Source organism: Etheostoma spectabile, chromosome 21 (assembly GCF_008692095.1).
Source record: "Etheostoma spectabile isolate EspeVRDwgs_2016 chromosome 21, UIUC_Espe_1.0, whole genome shotgun sequence".
Lineage (NCBI taxonomy): Eukaryota > Metazoa > Chordata > Actinopteri > Perciformes > Percidae > Etheostoma > Etheostoma spectabile.
This window is the reverse complement of record NC_045753.1, coordinates 20,384,754-20,402,507: the sequence shown is the minus strand read 5'-3', so window position 1 is coordinate 20,402,507 and position 17,754 is coordinate 20,384,754. Positions and strand designations below refer to the sequence as shown.

Below are 17,754 nucleotides of genomic sequence, written 5' to 3'. Positions count from 1 at the left end.
CATAAGTGTACTTGGTACCAGAGCACCCTAGGCCGAAGGTCAATGATCGTTTTTATAATCAGTTCATCTGACATGAGGCCGTGTGTTTTGGACGCTCGGGTGAAGAGAGGGGCGGAGCTGTCAACTGATCACCATCTGGTGGTGAGTTGGGTCAGGGGGTAGGGGAAGACTCTGGACAGACCTGGTAAGCCCAAACGGGTAGTGCGGGTAAATTGGAAACGTCTGGAGGAGGTCCTTGTCCGACAGACTTTCAACTCACACCTCTGGCGGAGCTTTTTGTGCATCCCTATGGAGGCTGGCGGCATTGAACCTGAATGGATAGTGTTCAAAGTTTTCATAGGTAAAGCTGCGGTGGAGTGCTGTGATTGTAGGGTTTTATGTGCTTTAAGGGGCAGTAACCTACAAACACCCTGTTGGACGCAGGTGGTCAGGGAAGCCGTCCAGAAATGCTGAAGACTCTGGGTGTGGAGGGGCTGTCTTGGTTGACACGCCTCTTCCGGGTGGGGCTTAGGGAGTTACAGACCACGGTGGTGGTTCCCCTCTTCAAAAAGGGGGACCAGAGGGTGTGTGCCAATTACAGGGGTTTCACACTTCACAACCTCCCTGGTAAAGTCCACTCCAAGGAGGGTTTGGCCGATTCTCGAACCTCGGGTTGGAACAATGCGGATTCCGTCTTGGTCGTGCAACAACAGATCAGATCTTCACTCTCGCAAGGTTCCTGGAGGGAGCCTGGGAGTATGCCCAACCAGTCTACATGTGTTTTGTGGCTCTGGAGAAGGCGTATAACCGTGTCCCCCGGGAAAATACTGTGGGAGGTGCTACGGGAGTTTGGGGTAGGGGGTCCCTTCTCAGGGTCATCCAATCTCTGTATGACCAAATCGAGAGCTGTGTCCGGGTTCTCAGCAGTAAGTTGGACTTGTTCCAGGTGAGGTTGGCCTCCACCAGGGCTTTGCTTTGTCACAAGTCCTGTTTGTAGTATTTACGGACAGGATGTCGAGGCGTAGTCGGGGTGGGGAGGGGTTGAAGTTCGGTGGGCATGGGATCTCATTGCTGCTTTTTGCATATGATGTGGTCCTGATGGCATCATCAGCCTGTGACCTTCAGCACTCACTGGATCGGTTTGCAGCCGAGTGGGAAGCGGCTGGGATGAGGATCGGCACCTTTAAATCTGAGGCTATGGTTCTCAGCATGAAACCGATGGAGTGCCTTCTTCAGGTAGGGAGTGAGTCCTTACCCCAAGTGAAGGAGTTTAAATACCTCGGGGTCTTATTCGCGAGTGAGGGGACAATGGAGCCGGAGATTGGTCAGAGACCTGGCCTGGGAACGCCTCGGGATCCCCCAGTCAGAGTTGGTTATTGTGGCTCGGGAAAGGGAAGTTTGGAGTCCCCTGCTGGAGTTGCTGCCCCCATGATCTGATACCGGATAAGCGGATGAAGATGGATGGATGGACATTTTTTATGTATCTGTACTTTACTTAAGTTGAATCAACAGTGCATACGTTTGACTTTTACTTTGTTACATTTTGCAACAATTATCGATACTTTCTACTCCACTTCATTTCTACAACGTTCTGTTTTGTTACATGTTCTGATCAGTTTTTTTTCCCTGCCAAAACGTCTTGCTGACCGTCACACGTTTACAGTCCGCAGGGAGCAGCAGCTCTGTATATCTTTAATCTCCGTTTTAATCCTATCATCAATGACTTTTACAATAATCCCAAAATAAAATTTATGTTAACTGTATTTTATGAGGGTTATGTATATTCAGATTTTCATTACATATATTCAGTGTTTAGAGTATAACCTTGGACTTTTAAAAAGTATCATAGCTCCATGTAGCAATTTTCAAAGATAATTTTACAGTCACACCATAATCATAACATCAGTCACAACTTATTTCCTTGTTCTTGCTGAGACACCTTTTTTAATTAAATAACGATTAAATAATGGAAGTTACCAGTTAAACCAGCTTCTCCGGATAACTGCTGCAAGCTGTTTTCAGGGTTGAGCAGGAATAAATGAATCTGAAATGAGTGCGTGCTTTCATAAAAAATGCAGTTCACCACAAACAATGCAGGTTTACGTGCTTTCATGTTAAGTATTGTTGAATGTTCTGCTCATACAAAAGATTAAAACATTGTCATCATTCATCTTTCGGGGAGTCCACCCAGTGTTTCTCACCTGCAGTTTAATTCAGCTACGTCACTGGCAGTAATGATGATAGCAGACATTCCTTCTGCAGTCTTAAAGAAATTACCACACGCCATGTTTCTATACATAGAAAGTAAAATCGAATTCTTCACACCCTTTATTAATTAACATTTGCCTGGCTAAATCAAGCTGACAGCGGTGACCTAATTTGCAAATAGAGACAATAAAACAAACAAACAATGCAATGGCACAAAGATTTGGAAAAAAAATCAATCCCAAAACTGTACATAAAATAACAAACGTTGCAAATATGCAAAAAGAGCTTAATGGGGGGCACAGAAATTAAATGATAAACTACAATGTCTCCTATAGGCACACATGCATGCTTTTGTTTGCTTAACAGGCACTTAAGTCAAATGTACTATTAACCTTATTTCCTAAAGTCTTTCTACTCTGTTAATCCTGTATATCCCAAACTGCTTCTCCTGCTGCCATGTCTCTGTGCCTTTTTTATGTAATTTATGAGGTTAAATAATATGAGGTTAATTGGAGCCCCTGTAAATAGGTGTATTGCACTAATAAGCCAAATCAATGAATTTAAATATTGTACTGACAATAGTCATTAGGTGGCCAGAAACTGAATATATAGGAATGTTGCTTCATGTCAATCAGTTTTGAGCAAACAACCAGAGGCGGTTTCTGAGCAGCTAGAGGATGGGCTGAGCAATTAAAAAAAAAGGGAATGATGAAAGACTCCACAGCTGTTGGCAAACGGAGAAGAGAAGGTGCGTCAAAAGTAGGACACTTTACTGCGCAGCTCATGTAGCTGTGGCCAAAAGGTCTCTGTTGAATTCTTTTCTGTAGCATTTTCAAATTTTCCGTACGTTTGACATTATTTCAGTTATTGTAAAAAGTGCATATGGTATTTTAAATGTGTGCGTAATTGGTTCATTTGGTTTCATTAGTGTTATGCCAATTTGAAAGCTACTGAACACTCCATCTTTGTCTGGTTAGATTTAACTCTCGTATTCAGAGGGTTTAATGTGGGTGCTCATTTGTATTGGTGAAAGAAATAGTGAGTTTATTTGTCTGTTGTTTTAAGATGAACTGGATTGTAACTGCGGTAGCTGTGTGCGTCTTCGTGCCAAGCGCCCACTGTCAGTCAAATAGTGTCGGTAGGTATTGGAACTTTTTTGTTTCATCTATAATCTACTCTCTGGATTAACGTCTTTCATGATTGAGAAAAACTAAATGCGTTTTTTCTTCTCCAGCCTGGTGTTTTAATGAGCCAGGCTGCAGTGAGTATAATCTCCATTTATCTCTAAATGGCCACATTATCATGTTAACATCTTCACCGCTGCTACTCTGCACCTTGCCTACATAAAGTCTTGTTTCTATTTATAGATCAAACGATGTGGCCAATTTTTGCTGCTAAATATTGCAATGGCAGCCGCCAGTCGCCCATTAACATCGTCTCAGCATCTGCCCAAGTTAACTCCAATCTGACTGCATTCACCTTTCTTAACTACAACAGTAAATCCACAATGAAAACGATCAAAAACACTGGCGACACAGGTGAGGAGTGGGTTGCGGACAGAAACCCCATTAAATGGTGACAGATACTTTACTTGTATTTGGTTATGGTGGAAGAAAGTATTAAGGGTTTGCATGATTTTCTTTGAAATTAGAATTTTCTTGAGGCTTAAAAATACCATTCTGAAATTTTTGGGGTTTTGACTTACTGGTCCATTCTTTTTCCCCCACCTTTTCTAGTCAAAGTCGACTTTGCCAGTGGTGTGAGGATTTCAGGAGGAGATCTGTCCGAGGACTACGACAGCCTGCAGTTCCACTTGCACTGGGGTAATGGCACCTCTGTCCCCGGCTCTGAGCACACCGTGGATGGCAAGCGCTATCCCATGGAGGTAGACGTTGTTTCATGACAGGCTATAAGTTAGTTTTGCCGTTATTAAATTCATATTAAATCTTTGGTAATACTTTAGAAGAGAGCCTACAGGATAATCACCTGACACCTATGTGTAATCTCGTCATGGATAAAGATATTGATACTTAATGGATTCTACTGGTACTTAATAAAGGCCCTTAATGCAGGTGTTTTCAGTTAATCTGGCTGATTGGACCTCCTTACAGGACTGTGTGGGTGTGTATAGACTGATTGATGGACATCTTCCTGAGTTTCTTGTTACCTTGTTGCACCTGTTAGGGTGAGACACATTACAGCTTCATCATTCTTATTGGTAAATGTGACCTAATACATTTTCTTCAAAACTCTGGCCACCTTCAACATGAACAGAGGTCTAATCCTCCAGAACAACTCAAAACAACTTCAGAGGTTGTTTTGTATTTAAATGTAGGACTTACTCAGTAAGTGGTTGCTTATTACCCTGTAAGTATAAAATCTTACCAAATATTTGGTCTTTACTTGACTCCCCCAGTTACACATTGTAAACAGCAAGGCATCCTATAATCGGAACACAACTCTGGCTGTTGAAGACTCTACTGGACTTGCTGCTCTTGGTTTCTTGATTGAAGTGAGAAAAGATGCATTTCAAAGTTTTGTAACACCAAACTAATTTTAATTTAGCACTCTTAAATCCCATTGCTTTATGTATCGTTCACTTCTTTACTTAAGTTTATGTAAAATGTCGAATGCTACTTTAAAAAAAATGAATTCTATATCTGTTAATGCAGCTGTCGGCTTGCATAATTTGGGATGTTCTCTTTAGTTTAATGTGTGACTCCACTGTTTATTTATGCCTCACCCTCCTATTGAGACTAATGACAATGTGTGTAATTTACAGGAAATGTCAGGTAATGCAACTGGCCAACCTGCAAGCTGGCGCACCTTGAGCTCCTACCTGACAAACATCTCAAACAGGGGTAAGGAGAGACTTTACTCTTTTTTTGCGGAGAAGTTGATCCAATGTGTTTGAATAAAATGTGTATTGGGTGCCCTGGTAGCTCACCTGGTTGAGGTTGCGCCCCATATGCTAAGGCTCAGTCTTTAACACAGGGGCCCAGGTTCAAGTCTGACCCACTGCCTTGCTGCACATGCCCCCCCTTTCCCCCCCCTTTCCTTTCTTCAAGCTATCCTATCAAATAAAGGTCAAGCAATCCACAAAATAAATCTTTTTTGTCATTAAACTATTTATTTATTTTTCAACAAATACAATAATAATACAAACAACTTACAAATGACAAAAAAACAAACAAACAAAAATTAGGCAGTCAAAACTAAACTTAAAGGCCAACACCCGTCTGTACCACTATATTGTTTGTGATTATATCAACTGTGATGCTTTTCAACACATGCTTAATGTATCAAGCCCTTAATATATGAAAAACAATAGTCCCATACTAAATGGAACTTACCTTTAATATTGTTACCCCTGGCAATCAATTATTGGTAGGATGCAGTCTTCGTTATCAATTGAATCCAGTCTGTAAGCCCTGGGTGTATGTGCTCTTCCAATTCCTCACTATCAGCCTTGCTGCAGTAATGTTATTAGCGCATGCCGTCCTTTGTTGACACCTTGTGGCAAAAGTGTGCTATCTGCCAGGAGAACAGTTTTTCCTTAATACTTCTTTCCAGAAAGGTAATACCACAGGACATTTCCAAAAGGCATGCAAAAATGTACCTCCCTTACACTTCCAACACCTTTTGTCTTCTACTGAGCCCATTGTGAAAAGCTTCATAGGAGTAAAGTAATATCTATGTATGATTTTGTAATGAGTAAATGAGCGGTTTTCACAAAATCAGCAAAAAACTGCAAAAAAATTCTCATAGACTTTAATGGGAAAAGTTCAGGAAATCGCTTAACTTAAAACGCCACCTCTTTGTGGCCATGCTGTATCGCCATACTTTACAGATACATACAAATCTTTTTCAAAAATGTGTAAAAGTTCAGAGTTCATGTTTCTGTCTTCAGGCGACATTGTTACCATGGTACCTGGAATTTCACTGGACGATCTCCTGACCGGGGTGGATCGCACCAAGTATTACCGCTACCTTGGCTCTTTGACCACCCCCTTGTGCCATGAGGCTGTGGTTTGGACGGTGTTTAAGGAGACAATAAAAGTCAGCAAAGACGTGGTGAGTTGTTTCTTTCCTGGTGTGTCTTTAAGTACAATGGCCCTTTCAGCACAATTGCTCTAACAGTGCTCCACATCTTGTTTCCAGATTGACCTCTTCAGCAAAACAGTACACTTCTCCAATAGTACATCCCCTTTTATGATCAATGTCTACAGAGACATCCAGCCGGCTCAACGTGTCACAACACAGGCTGCCAGCTCTACCTCCAAAGCCTGCTACTCTCTGGCTCTGATGGCTCTGAGCCTGGTTCTTGGGAGTTCTTAGGGCCATGAAAGGTGGTGGTGTCTCAGCAACTTATGTTGTTGCTGGTAAATCTCTTTGCAATGAAGGTACAACTTTTTGCCATAATCAGTCCTCTCCCCCTTCATGTGGTTTGTCTGACTGTGTCCACATTGTTAATACCACAAGTACTTGCAATATAGATCTATGCATTAATAATGTTTACATGTGATGATGTCTGCCTCACACTGATGTGGTATTCCATCATAAAGTTTCTGTAAGAAATTATTTATTAATTATTAAGAGTTTTAATCAGTTGTATGCATGATTGCACCTGTTGCTTAATATATTTATTTTAGGCATGATTCACACAATAATTTAGAATGTTGTATTGAGAATTAAAGCACAGCTCATTGTCTGTTTACTTGCTACCAAAGCTGCATCAGGTGCCTGAAAAAAGTTATGCACATGCACTAAGTTCACTGGATAGTAGTGGTAGTTTAGAATTCCTGAAATGTAATTTTGATTGTATAAGTATTGAGCTGCGTTACAATTTGCCGGCATGTGTCTGTCTAGAGAGTTACAGCTCATGTTTGTACACATAAATGTTGCAGAATAGGATTTCATTTTCAAGAAGACGTTTGTATTTTTATATTCCCTTATTTTGATTTTGGACCCTGATTTGCTTTTATTTTTGTCCTCGTCAGTGCAGATACTGTTAACAGATGAAATGTAGCCATGTTGCCAAGCGGAATGCTCATTCAGTGATCTGACATGCCAGTTAATTGCATGAACAACCTTATTTATTACAACAATTTAAGTTACATTATTCCTTGAATCACTCTGTTGCACTACTTGCACATGTAACACAGTGTCTCTAAATTAAAATGATCTTGTGTCAATCTCTTGTCTTCATTCATATTTACTGTATGTGGATTAAACATTTATCAGAATGCTTTAAATGAATGTTGAAAAATTGTGGGAAATTTCTAGTGAGTAAACCTTTTTTCTTTTCTTTTTCAAATGGCATTGTGTAACAGCATCACATTTGGTCCCTATTGTTGCACCTGGACTGAACTTGAACCTGACACTTGAGGCGTGGTTATTGAGAGGACTTGACTTTATAATTCACAAAATGTTATATGGCGTAAATGCCTGTTGTACTTATAAAACCAGCTGTACATTACTTCCAATCACACTTTCATTTTTGTTTTGTTACTTCATTTGAAACTATCATCAAACTAGAACATTCCTTGACAGAGGGCTTTACATTTGTATCCTTTTCCTTTAAGAGCATCTGATCATGCATTAGAGTTCAGATGTAGCATGATCAAACTTTAATTCTACATCCCTTCTCCACAGTATAAGTGACGTCTGTGAGGATGCAAGGGTTTCTCATTCCTCAGCAACTTGAAGCTCATCTAGACATTTCATACTAATTCCTGTGCAACCTGTAACTCACTTGAATAACTTGAATGTGCTTTGAACTAAAGATTTGATAGTTAACTAATTGACAATTCATTTATTCCATGTTAAAAAAAGATATGATCACAGTGATTGATTCAAATATGTAGTAAAATAATAAAATACAAGAATAACAAAATTGTTTGTAACATGATATGCAACATGATGATGATGATGATGATGCAAAATAACTAAAATATGAAGAAAACAAAGCTTGAATGTGTAAAGTTGTCACAACGGCTGCTTCTGTGAAGTAATTTTGCACTTTTTTTGCCTAGCGTTTGTTGTGTTTGTGTTTATATGGCCCTTGGATGTGTAGAGCCTCATTATGAGATTAGACAGCATTTCTGTGTTAAATTTCAGTTTGTCATCCTGTACAGGCTCTGTAATCCAATACTTTGGAAAATGGAGGGGTTGAAATTCATTAGCAATATGGCAGGAAGGACGCAAAATGTAGACCCTGCTGAAATCATTCGCCCATTCACTCGCTAAATCAGGTGACTCACTTTATAGAGGGCTAATAGTGAGTAGTGAGTAGTGATTTCGGACACAAGCGGACTATTTTCATGGGTCAGCAATATGTTCTGAAAGAGAAGAAGTATTTGCAGTGACACTGGCATAATGCTAAATCAGGTGACGTAAAAATGTTAAATAGGTTTAAAATGCGTAATTTGAAACCAGCTTGTGGCTTGGAATGTACTATGAGTGAAATGATGTAAAGATCGTCTATTACCCTCCTGTGGAACAACGGAAGTGTAGTCCGGCAGCCCTGAGTTTTTTGATCAAACAAAAAGAGTACCAACATTTGGGTCCATAAGACCATTTCACTTTCCGGGGCACTATCAGGTTTCCAAAAAGGGGAAATACAAGTCCAGGTTTCCAGAGAGGCGAACAGGTCTGGGGGGTTCTGAGCAGGAGTGGTTTGGTTAGAGTTAAAGGCGTACATATAAGCTATCAGCAGCAGGCAAAACAACAACAGGAGAGGGTGGAGCGACTTCTTTCAAAATTGAGTTGTATTTTTGCTCAGAATGATGGACTTTGGGTACACTGATGCTGTTGTACACCAAATCCCCACAGGTGATGCCCCCCCTCCCGGGAGCACTACCGGGTGCCCCCTAACATGAACCAAGAACTACGGTCCCAGCAGGACTGGGTGATATGCATCATGACAACTAGAACACTTTGTTCTGATATTGATATCCAAATATGTATTTAATCATGAATGGTAAATCACATGTTTGTTAAAGGAATTGTTTGGGAAATGTTTTTATTTGCTTTCTTGCTGAGAGGTATAAGAGAAGATTGAGACCACTCTCTCATCTGTAATGTAAATGTGAAGCTACTGTACAGCCTGCAGATGGTTAGCTTAGCATAGGGACAGGGGGAAATGGCTAATGTAAAAACAACGGTTTTGCTGCTTAGCGGGGTTACTTCCTTTCTTCTACTGTCTCTGTTTATTTCTTGGTTTGAACCAGCAACTTCCTAGATTCTCTGCTTGCTGCCTAGCACCTGCTCAGAGCTAAGAAATAGTGCGGCACAGAAGTGTGTGTCCGTGCGTGTGTGTGTGTATGTGTCTGTCCATCCGTCCGTCCATCCACTTCTGACACATTTTAAAAGTCATCTGCTTATTTTATACAATATATTTTACAGCATTAATGAAGAAAACATCTCACAGTATGGATTCAAAGATGTGAAATTGTATTAGTAAAGTGTAATGTGTTATGGGTATTGTGTTGCAACATGTATTCTGAGCTCATTGCCTGGTTTTCCCGAAATACTGGCGCTCCCCTCAGGTCTCTTGGAGTTACTGTGTGTCAATAAACAAATGTTGGCTCTTTTGATCATCCTTCTCAGATGGAATATTGTTCACATGCTCTCAGCTGGATTGTGGATACTTTGGCACAAAGCAGCACGTTCAAACCTTCTCGTCCTCCACCTACAGTAAGTGGTGCAATATCAAAGCTCACATTCTTCACAGTAACTATGGAGTGGTTTTTGCCTTGAATCATTCATACTTAACCTGTCCCTTAACTTGCCATATTCTGCCTCTTCTCCTACACAGATGCATCACCCTCATCTTCCAGTTCCACCTGATGTCTCTCTGGAGAGGCCTTTATCAGGGATGCCTTAAGACTCAAGAGCTTTTACTTTGGCTGCCCCCATGCTACACCCACCATTCCAGGGCAGGAATATCATACTTGATGCCCCGCCCGCACCGCTTAAGCTAAAACTGAATTTACAAAGTGTTTCACTCCTCAGAATCAAATTCAACAATTATTAGCAGGGAGATAATGCTCAAATGGAAATAGAAAGGAATGCTAAATTCTCTCATAAATTATTTAAAATAAGTTTTAAAAATTCACCTTTAATTGACATTTTCTAGAATGTTCTACAGCCGTCAAAAACAATAACATAATTAGTAAAATTGACAAAGTGACTTTAATCAAACTCATCCTAATGGGCAATGCCACAAATCTGTGACTGAGTGAACGTCTGATAAGCATCAGACGGGGGGTACCCCCCCAATAGCTACTGTATACTTACGCTCATTTGTGTTCAATTAAAACAACTTAAAATCACTGTTTTATTTAATGGCCTGTGTGCCATCAAAAAATGACAACACCAAAGGCCAAGTGGCCTTGCCCCTAAAATGGTGAATTTCCAGAACTGCACCAGTCTCACTGTTTGCTAGCCATGTTTATTACGCTGGTTCTGGAGTGAAAAAAGTGTATCAGCTATCATTACTTATTACATTGATTAATTACCAAAGCTGATTTTCTTTAAAACTTGTATTCAAATGCCAAAGTCAAGTGTACGTATTTCTGAAGTGGCATGATATTTTATGTACTATGTCTTTATTGCTGTAGTTTTGAGCACGTTTTTTTTAATGTTCTATAGGTTTTTAGTGCTACATTAAAACTTTTTACAATGTTACATTCAGTGCACATTATTATTTAACACTTAATTTACTCATTATTTTGGTATTCATTTACTTTTTAGCAACCTTAAATGTTAAATCGTGAATGCATATTGCTAGTTTATATTATTCTGTTCAATAAATTGTGTATACAGTATAATGAATGAGTTTTCTCACTGTTAAAGAAATAACGCTAAGTCATCTTGGGAAATACACTGCATTCACTCACAAGAGCTAGCCAGGTTTACATGTTACTTTGTGTCAAGAAAATAAGTATAATGGCACAACACTGAATTAACTATGGCATCACATTATCAGAATCAGCTTTATTATGTAAATATACCAAGAGAATCACTGAGGGGAAAGTGTGATTAAAACATTGGAATGAGGTAATTGGATATGCTGTAGACCAAAGAGGATATGGATAGTGTGGAAGGTGTACCATGGTGCTTATTTTCAGTGTGCCAGAGCTCTATTGAAGGTCACATAGTGGAGAAGGGCCATTGAAGGAGCCTTTACTCTAAATAGCCAGCCTGGCCACCTGTCAATCGCACCAGCACCTCACGCTGAGAGAGGCAGTGTCATCACTTTCAGTCTTACTGCCCTCTTGCTGCATGACGGCTGCATGTGCAAAGTTATGTACCCATGTACAGTAAGCGAGCATCACAACTTGCCTCTCAGATTTGGAGTTATTTTGATTTAAACACTCCTCATTTCACACAACCTGCAATGCTACTGACTTGGCTCTCCTTGCCTCATCTGGCTTCATAATGAAAATGTACTGAAAATGTGAGACATTTGTTTGAAATGTCCGTTGTTGCACATGTGAAGACCGCCATCATCTCAATTTCATTCTATTTACATCCATTCCATAGATCAATCTGACATGTTCTCCTCTGCTTTGGGACTGGCAAGCAAATATTACCTTCGCTGATGAGACTGTGTGTGAGAGATGTTGGTTTGTGGTAATTGTGTAGGCCGCCATTTTTATTGGATCCTATGTGTACAATTAGAGAAAATTGCGTCAATAAATGAAACAAAAAAAATTATGAATAAGAGACATACAAGTGTGAACCTATGCATGTACTGTATGTATGTACACAAATATGCATATATGTACATAATAGTGTAAATAAAGTGTTGCTCTCCACAATAAAGGTTTTATCAATTTAAAACTTCATTAACTTAAATTAGAATTATTTAATGCCAGTAATTGAACTTCTCCCTCCCTCTCATTTCCATATGTTCTTTGACCTCTCTTTGCCCCTTTTTCCTGCAGTCCAAAACCCCCCTGTCAGCTATAAGCACACACCCACCTCTCTTATACACTGGGTTAAAGGCATCAGGAGCATTCTTCGCAGACATGTGCCCCTGTCACTCATGCACATCCAGCCACACAACTACACCACACACCCACTAGTGTTTCCACTGTGTCCTCTGTGTTCCTAGCACAAGGCTGGCACACTGCTCTGGACGTCTTTTGAACACAGCCAGTCTCTCTGCAGCTTGGAGCAAGAATCTGAATAATATTACTTAATCACCTGCAGCTCTATTACGTTTTTTTGTGTGTGGATTTGTTGTTTTTTAAGTTTTAAAAACCCATAGATTGTTTTTGTTTTTGGTGGAAAACAGCGTAGAGACAGTCATCCAGTGTGTATTAGTAGTTCAGAAGAAGTCTTGAACTAAGTTTTCTAAAATGGCCCCTGTGAAAGGCTGGGTAGTGGGGCTCCTGCTGGTTCTCCTGTGCCAATCCCAGGTCCCCCTCTCAGGAGTTGTGGGTGCCCAGGATGTGGCTGAAGCAGAGCAAGGCCTCCATGCCAGAAATGTTGAGGAGGTTGTGGCTGAAGATGGCCTAACGACGGAGGGGGATGATGGCGCAGATGAGGAAGAGGGACAGGTAGCGGAGGAGGATGGAGACGAAGAGGATGAAGACTCAGACGATGAGGCAGAAACAGATGATCAGGAGGAGGAAGGCGGGGATGCTAAGGAGGAAGGCAAGGATGCTGAGGAGGAAGAGGAGACCGATGAGGAGGAAGAGGAGACCTCTGAGGAGGAAGAAGAGACTGCTGAGGAGGAAGAGGAGACTTCTGAGGAGGAAGAGGAGACCGCTGAGGAGGAAGAGGAGACTTCTGAGGAGGAAGAGGAGACCGCTGAGGAGGAAGAGGAGACCACTGAGGAGGAAGAGGATGCTGAGGAGGAAGTGGATGCTGGGGAGGAAAAGGAGACTGCTGAGGAAGACGAGGCTGAAGAAGAGGAAGCAGAGCAAGATGAAGAAGAGGCAACTGAGGAAGAGGAGGATGATGCTGAAGAAGAGGGGCAGAAGGAGGAAGAAGAGGCTGCTGAGGAGGAAGAGGAGGATAATGCTCAAAAAGAGGATGAGGAAGAAGAGGCTTCAGATGAGGAAGAGGATGATGCTGAAGAAGAGAAGGAGAAGGAGGCAGCAGCTGAGGAGGAAGAGGAGGGTGATGCTGAAGAACAGGAATACGAGGAAGAGGGGGAGGAGGCTGCAGCTGAGGAAGAAGAGGACAATGCTGAAGAGGAGGAAGCTGATGAGGCAGCAGCAGAGGAGGAGGAGAATGATAATGCAACAACTGAAGCAGAGGAGTTAGCTGAGGAGGCTGATGATGCTGAGGAGGAGGAAGAGGATGGGAATGGCTCTGAGGAAGAGGAAACAACTGAAGCAGAGGAAGATGACGGTATACCCACTTATTTAATATATAGTTATTTTTGAAATATATTTATAAGTCCAAAATACTAAACTATCCAGTCATTTAGTATGACGTATAACAAACCCTTGAGTGTTTCCGAACTCAACAGTAGCCTTCTGCTATTGCTAGGCTCGCTGCAGTCGCCGTAGGAACACTGTCACACAAATCGGTCCTGAAATAGACTGGCTTATCTGCGAGGTAGCTGGCACCAAGCAGTATCTAATTCCTTTTGTAGAACCAATGTAGCTATTTTGAGACACCCAAACAATTACTGATAAAGGGTGTGAGTTCAGAAAAAAACATACAGATAGAAGCAGTATAAGAGCATATTTGTTTCCAGAGGTTTTGGTGTTGCTGTTGGTTATTCTTTACTGTGCAACCACAATGTGATACATCTACACCAAACCAGCTGACCCAGTTATGATTCATCCGTGTTGGGGATAGTTTGCTCATGGACCTAAGTCTAAGCCTAAGTCTAATTTTGTGATACGTACTTATCCGTGCATTTAGCCTATCTGCTCTCAAACTGAACAAAAGTCTAATCGACAGTGCTCAGCTTTTACAGCAAACAAATATTGTGTAAGCATGATAGCATTACAACACTCTTAATATGATCTCATGACCTCTAGTGAATGAAAGGTCTACATGAAGTAGAAGCCATAACAAAATATTTGCTAAAAGTTTTTTTTTTTTTACATAAACAACAATCTTGATAGAGATCCCTTAGACATGTTATTTAAAGAATTGTGACCAAGGTACACACCAAGCAGGACAATTTCCAATGTAACAAGAGAGTCTCCAGCAATGCAAGAGTCAGTGTTGCGGCTGTCCTTGACCTAAATGCCCAGCATACTATCATGCTTACAGTGATAATACTAACATGCTGATGGTTAGAAGGTAGAATGTATATAATGTTCACTGTGTAGGTTTTGCCTGTAAGCATGTCATTATTGGCTATTTGCCTGACTGAGGCTGATTGAAATGTCATTAGTTTGTTCATAAACCAAACTGAAATTGTGAGCTAATGATGGTGCTACATAGATGAAAAGTCAGGATCTCAAACTTATTACAATACATCTCAGGGGACCGTGGGATTTTTCTTAAGCCTTTCGGCCTTTCTTTGTGACAACTTGGATATAGATGGGGAGAGAATGGGGAATGACATGTAGGGGAGTGCCCCAGGCACCCAAACATGGGATTTTCTGTCCCAAATTGAACAGCAATCCACCTAGATACTCTAGTTCTCTCTGAATCTCAAATGTCAACCTTATGGTGATGCCAGAGGAAAAGTATCACAAAAGTCAGTAGGCTTCATCCTTTAAGAGCCATGAATGCATATATGAACTATCTCATAGTTGTTGAGATATTTCAGTCTAGACCAAAGTGGTGGACCAATTATTTAATGGTTACATTGTTACCAAATTTCCTCAACCTAGCATTTCTGTAGCCTAATTTGTCATTGACTCCATATAGATGATGACCAAGCAGATGACACAGCAGATGAAGAGGAGCCTGCCACTGACCTGATGAAATTCCACTCGGGCTCTTTATGTAGTGTTTGCTCAATCTGTGAGGTAAAACATGAGTACAAAACTTTAATGGTGTAATGAGTTAAATGTGCTTATTTCTAATGAACTCTTTGAGCAACAGATAGTGAAAGACTAATCATATTGTGTGTACTCCCCTCCCTCTTTTAGTACTGCTCTAAAAACTGTGACAAATGTCCCTGTGAAGATGATGAGTCCGATCACTGTGAGCACTGCCAAGTAAGCATCTTCCCTGTCCAAAACCAGGGGCGGAGCCAGAGGTGGTAAACGTTCGGGGCTCAGCCTAAATCTACAGGGGGACCGGGAGCACTCTTTTTTTAAGCCATTTGATAAAGAATCAACACATTCTGTGTTGTAATTAACTGTTTTCCAACTGTCTACGTCATTCTGTATCCAGAACAAAACAAATGTTGCAGAGTTTCCACCCTGCCACCTAAAGAGAGGCACAAATGATCTGATATTACAATTTTTAATTTGATTTTGGTGTGAACCACATAATCTTGAAACCTATTTTTAGTAGAGTTCACAGAATGAGTGGCGATATCGTCCCAGTAGTAGAATTTTTTTCTCCATTAAAATCAGAGAAACTTAAGGGAAATGACACAATCAATCAACCAATCAATCAACATGTATTTATACAGCACTTTCCAGTAACCAGCAGGTATCCAAAGTGCTTCACAACAGAAACCAAAGGTAAGACAACATACAACACACAAAATTAAAGCTATTTTAAAACCCTCAGAGATCCTGGGGTTTTGAGAAAACATTTGGGCTGTAGCCCCAGAAGCCACCCCCCCGCTGCGCCCCGGTCCAAAACACTGTCAATAATACACATTAAAGGACAAGCGGCTCCTCATTTGAACCCTTTTGTCTTCCAGGAATGCTCATCCTGCTACATTTGCCCCATACTATGTGACACCATTTGCACACCAGGTAATTTTAGTACTTACTCACACTGTGCATGTATTATTGTTTATTTAAAAGTATTAAGTCAACTTTGGCTTTTCTTAAATTTTGTATGTATTGTTTTTCTTTTTTACTAGGTGGCTTTGTTGATGAGCTAACTGGAACCCTCTTTCAGTAAGACTTTGATATACAAGACATTGATATATAATTGTATGCTTCTAATGTAGCATTATTTAATGACCCGGCAGCAGCTATAGGCACATAATTGGAAACGCTATGTTGTTCAGTGTGTGGGTTTACTCACATCCTGGCCTTTGTTTTGCAGGACAGTTGCCTCTCTACTCTGAATAACCTGAAGACTGGGCTCTTTAATGCCACCCTGTAGGCTGCACAAGGCACAGCGCCCAGGATTGGAACTGTTTATACCTCTCTAGCAACATGTGGACTCCAACAAGAGCTTGTCAGGAATCTGACAGCTGACAGAAATTCAAAAACACTTTTAGGTATTAACTCATGTTTAGATAAGGTGTTTCACTTGCCTTGTTACAAGAGCTAAAAATAAATTAGTTTGTAGACTATTTTCTTTACCTTGCTTAATATTTTCAATGAGCAATAATGCATTACCAAGGCTAATGTATAATTTGTTAGGATTCTTTCTAAACAAAACAGTTTTAGTTGGCAAAAATGTTATAAAATCTATCTTCATGGCACAAATCAATAACTGCACTACTATAAAGATGAAAATCTACGGCCACTCAGGTAACTTGCAAATGTATGTTGAGCCCACCGATCTTTTTTTTTTTTACAGTAAAGTTTCACACAGATTGACACATTAACAGCTTTCCCATCAGATAATAAATGTCTCATCTGTAATATTTGGTTTAATGTTACAGATGTGTACATCGCAAGTGCAGGTTCTATCTGTCACAAATTTGCTTCCAATTAGCTGTTTTTACTATGTTCACTTTGTGGTTTTGTTAATTTCATATTGTTTCACTAACTTCAAAGTTATTTCTAGATTTTTCTTTTGCATATACTTATGACTGTGGCTCATTAAAACTGCAGTTGATGTCAACTTTAGTGTGTGCATTTTTGCAGTGCGCGGTCATGGAAGGCTTGTATCATGTGGATGCGTCAACTTACTAAGAAGTCCTCATGGGCGTGGCAGAAACTATGCTTTAAGAAATGTGAACTTGGGTAAATAAAAAATACAGAATAATTACATTATCAATAAATAGACAGAGACACCGGAGATATCTTAATGTTCATTTATACTTGCGAACGTGCAAGGAGACAGTTTTAAGTACTACAACACAGTAGGCTACAGAAAATGGTCTACACTGGAAGCCCTCTACATTGTCTAGTTTAATTTTTTGTGATCAAATCTTTTCTAAACTTTTTTCAAAATATATGGACAAATTAACAGATACAAACAATTACAAGCAATACACTGAGACATGTAAAGCGTCCCCGAGCCAAAAAACAACACAGAGGAAAGCAAGGAGGGAGGGAGACAAAACAACACATGCAGAAACAGACACACACAAACACACACACACAAACAGACACACACACAGACAGACACAAGACAAATGGGGCCAATCACATGCACAATTTGAGGTAAAGACTTTAGCACATGGCTACAGCCTGGACTTGTGTTCAGGGTCCTCTTCGCCGCTCCATGGATGCGCGCTGTCGATAGTCCATGTGCACGAAATCCAAGAAGGAAAAG

The 17,754-nt window shown here is 40.5% G+C and overlaps 2 protein-coding genes and 1 long non-coding RNA gene across 6 annotated transcripts; 2 read left to right on the top strand and 1 right to left on the bottom strand.

Moving 5' to 3' along the window:
• Nucleotides 1–2,831: 2,831 nt before the first annotated feature.
• On the top strand, nt 2,832–6,607 carry LOC116671413 (carbonic anhydrase 4). Its single transcript, XM_032502652.1, has 9 exons — nt 2,832–2,946; nt 3,253–3,325; nt 3,422–3,448; nt 3,555–3,725; nt 3,924–4,072; nt 4,604–4,699; nt 4,970–5,048; nt 6,098–6,261; nt 6,349–6,607. Exons 1-9 carry the CDS (start codon nt 2,893–2,895, stop codon nt 6,523–6,525), a joined length of 990 nt encoding a protein of 329 aa, XP_032358543.1. The 5' UTR covers nt 2,832–2,892; the 3' UTR covers nt 6,526–6,607.
• LOC116671415 (uncharacterized) lies at nt 6,534–7,212 on the bottom strand. Its single transcript, XR_004327265.1, has 2 exons — nt 6,667–7,212; nt 6,534–6,615 (listed from the first exon to the last, which is right to left on the bottom strand). It is a non-coding gene; the product is annotated as an uncharacterized LOC116671415 (long non-coding RNA).
• Nucleotides 7,213–12,164: 4,952 nt separating this feature from the next.
• On the top strand, nt 12,165–17,097 carry hrc (histidine rich calcium binding protein). Of its 4 annotated transcripts, XM_032502651.1 has the most exons (7): nt 12,171–12,855; nt 12,961–13,557; nt 15,043–15,143; nt 15,267–15,335; nt 15,995–16,049; nt 16,160–16,196; nt 16,348–17,097. In XM_032502651.1, the coding sequence occupies exons 1-7, from the start codon at nt 12,558–12,560 to the stop codon at nt 16,367–16,369; spliced, it is 1,179 nt and encodes a 392-aa protein (XP_032358542.1). In that variant the 5' UTR covers nt 12,171–12,557; the 3' UTR covers nt 16,370–17,097. The 4 variants fall into 4 exon arrangements, with proteins under 4 accessions (XP_032358540.1, XP_032358539.1, XP_032358542.1 ...); XM_032502649.1 differs by having other exon boundaries at nt 12,165–13,492; nt 15,041–15,143; XM_032502647.1 differs by having other exon boundaries at nt 12,171–13,557.
• The last annotated feature ends 657 nt before the right edge of the window (nt 17,098–17,754 follow it).

Excerpts from the sequence above, each read along its gene's own strand:
- LOC116671413 (XM_032502652.1), top strand. The coding sequence starts at position 2,893 with ATGATGAAAGACTCCACAGCTGTTGGCAAACGGAGAAGAGAAGGTGCG. Across the intron at positions 2,947-3,252 it reads GAAGAGAAGGTGCGTCAAAA|ATGAACTGGATTGTAACTGC; the intron begins GTAGGACACTTT and ends TGTTGTTTTAAG. Across the intron at positions 3,726-3,923 it reads CAAAAACACTGGCGACACAG|TCAAAGTCGACTTTGCCAGT; the intron begins GTGAGGAGTGGG and ends CACCTTTTCTAG.
- hrc (XM_032502647.1), top strand. The coding sequence starts at position 12,558 with ATGGCCCCTGTGAAAGGCTGGGTAGTGGGGCTCCTGCTGGTTCTCCTG. Across the intron at positions 13,558-15,042 it reads TGAAGCAGAGGAAGATGACG|ATGATGACCAAGCAGATGAC; the intron begins GTATACCCACTT and ends GACTCCATATAG. Across the intron at positions 15,144-15,266 it reads GTGTTTGCTCAATCTGTGAG|TACTGCTCTAAAAACTGTGA; the intron begins GTAAAACATGAG and ends TCCCTCTTTTAG.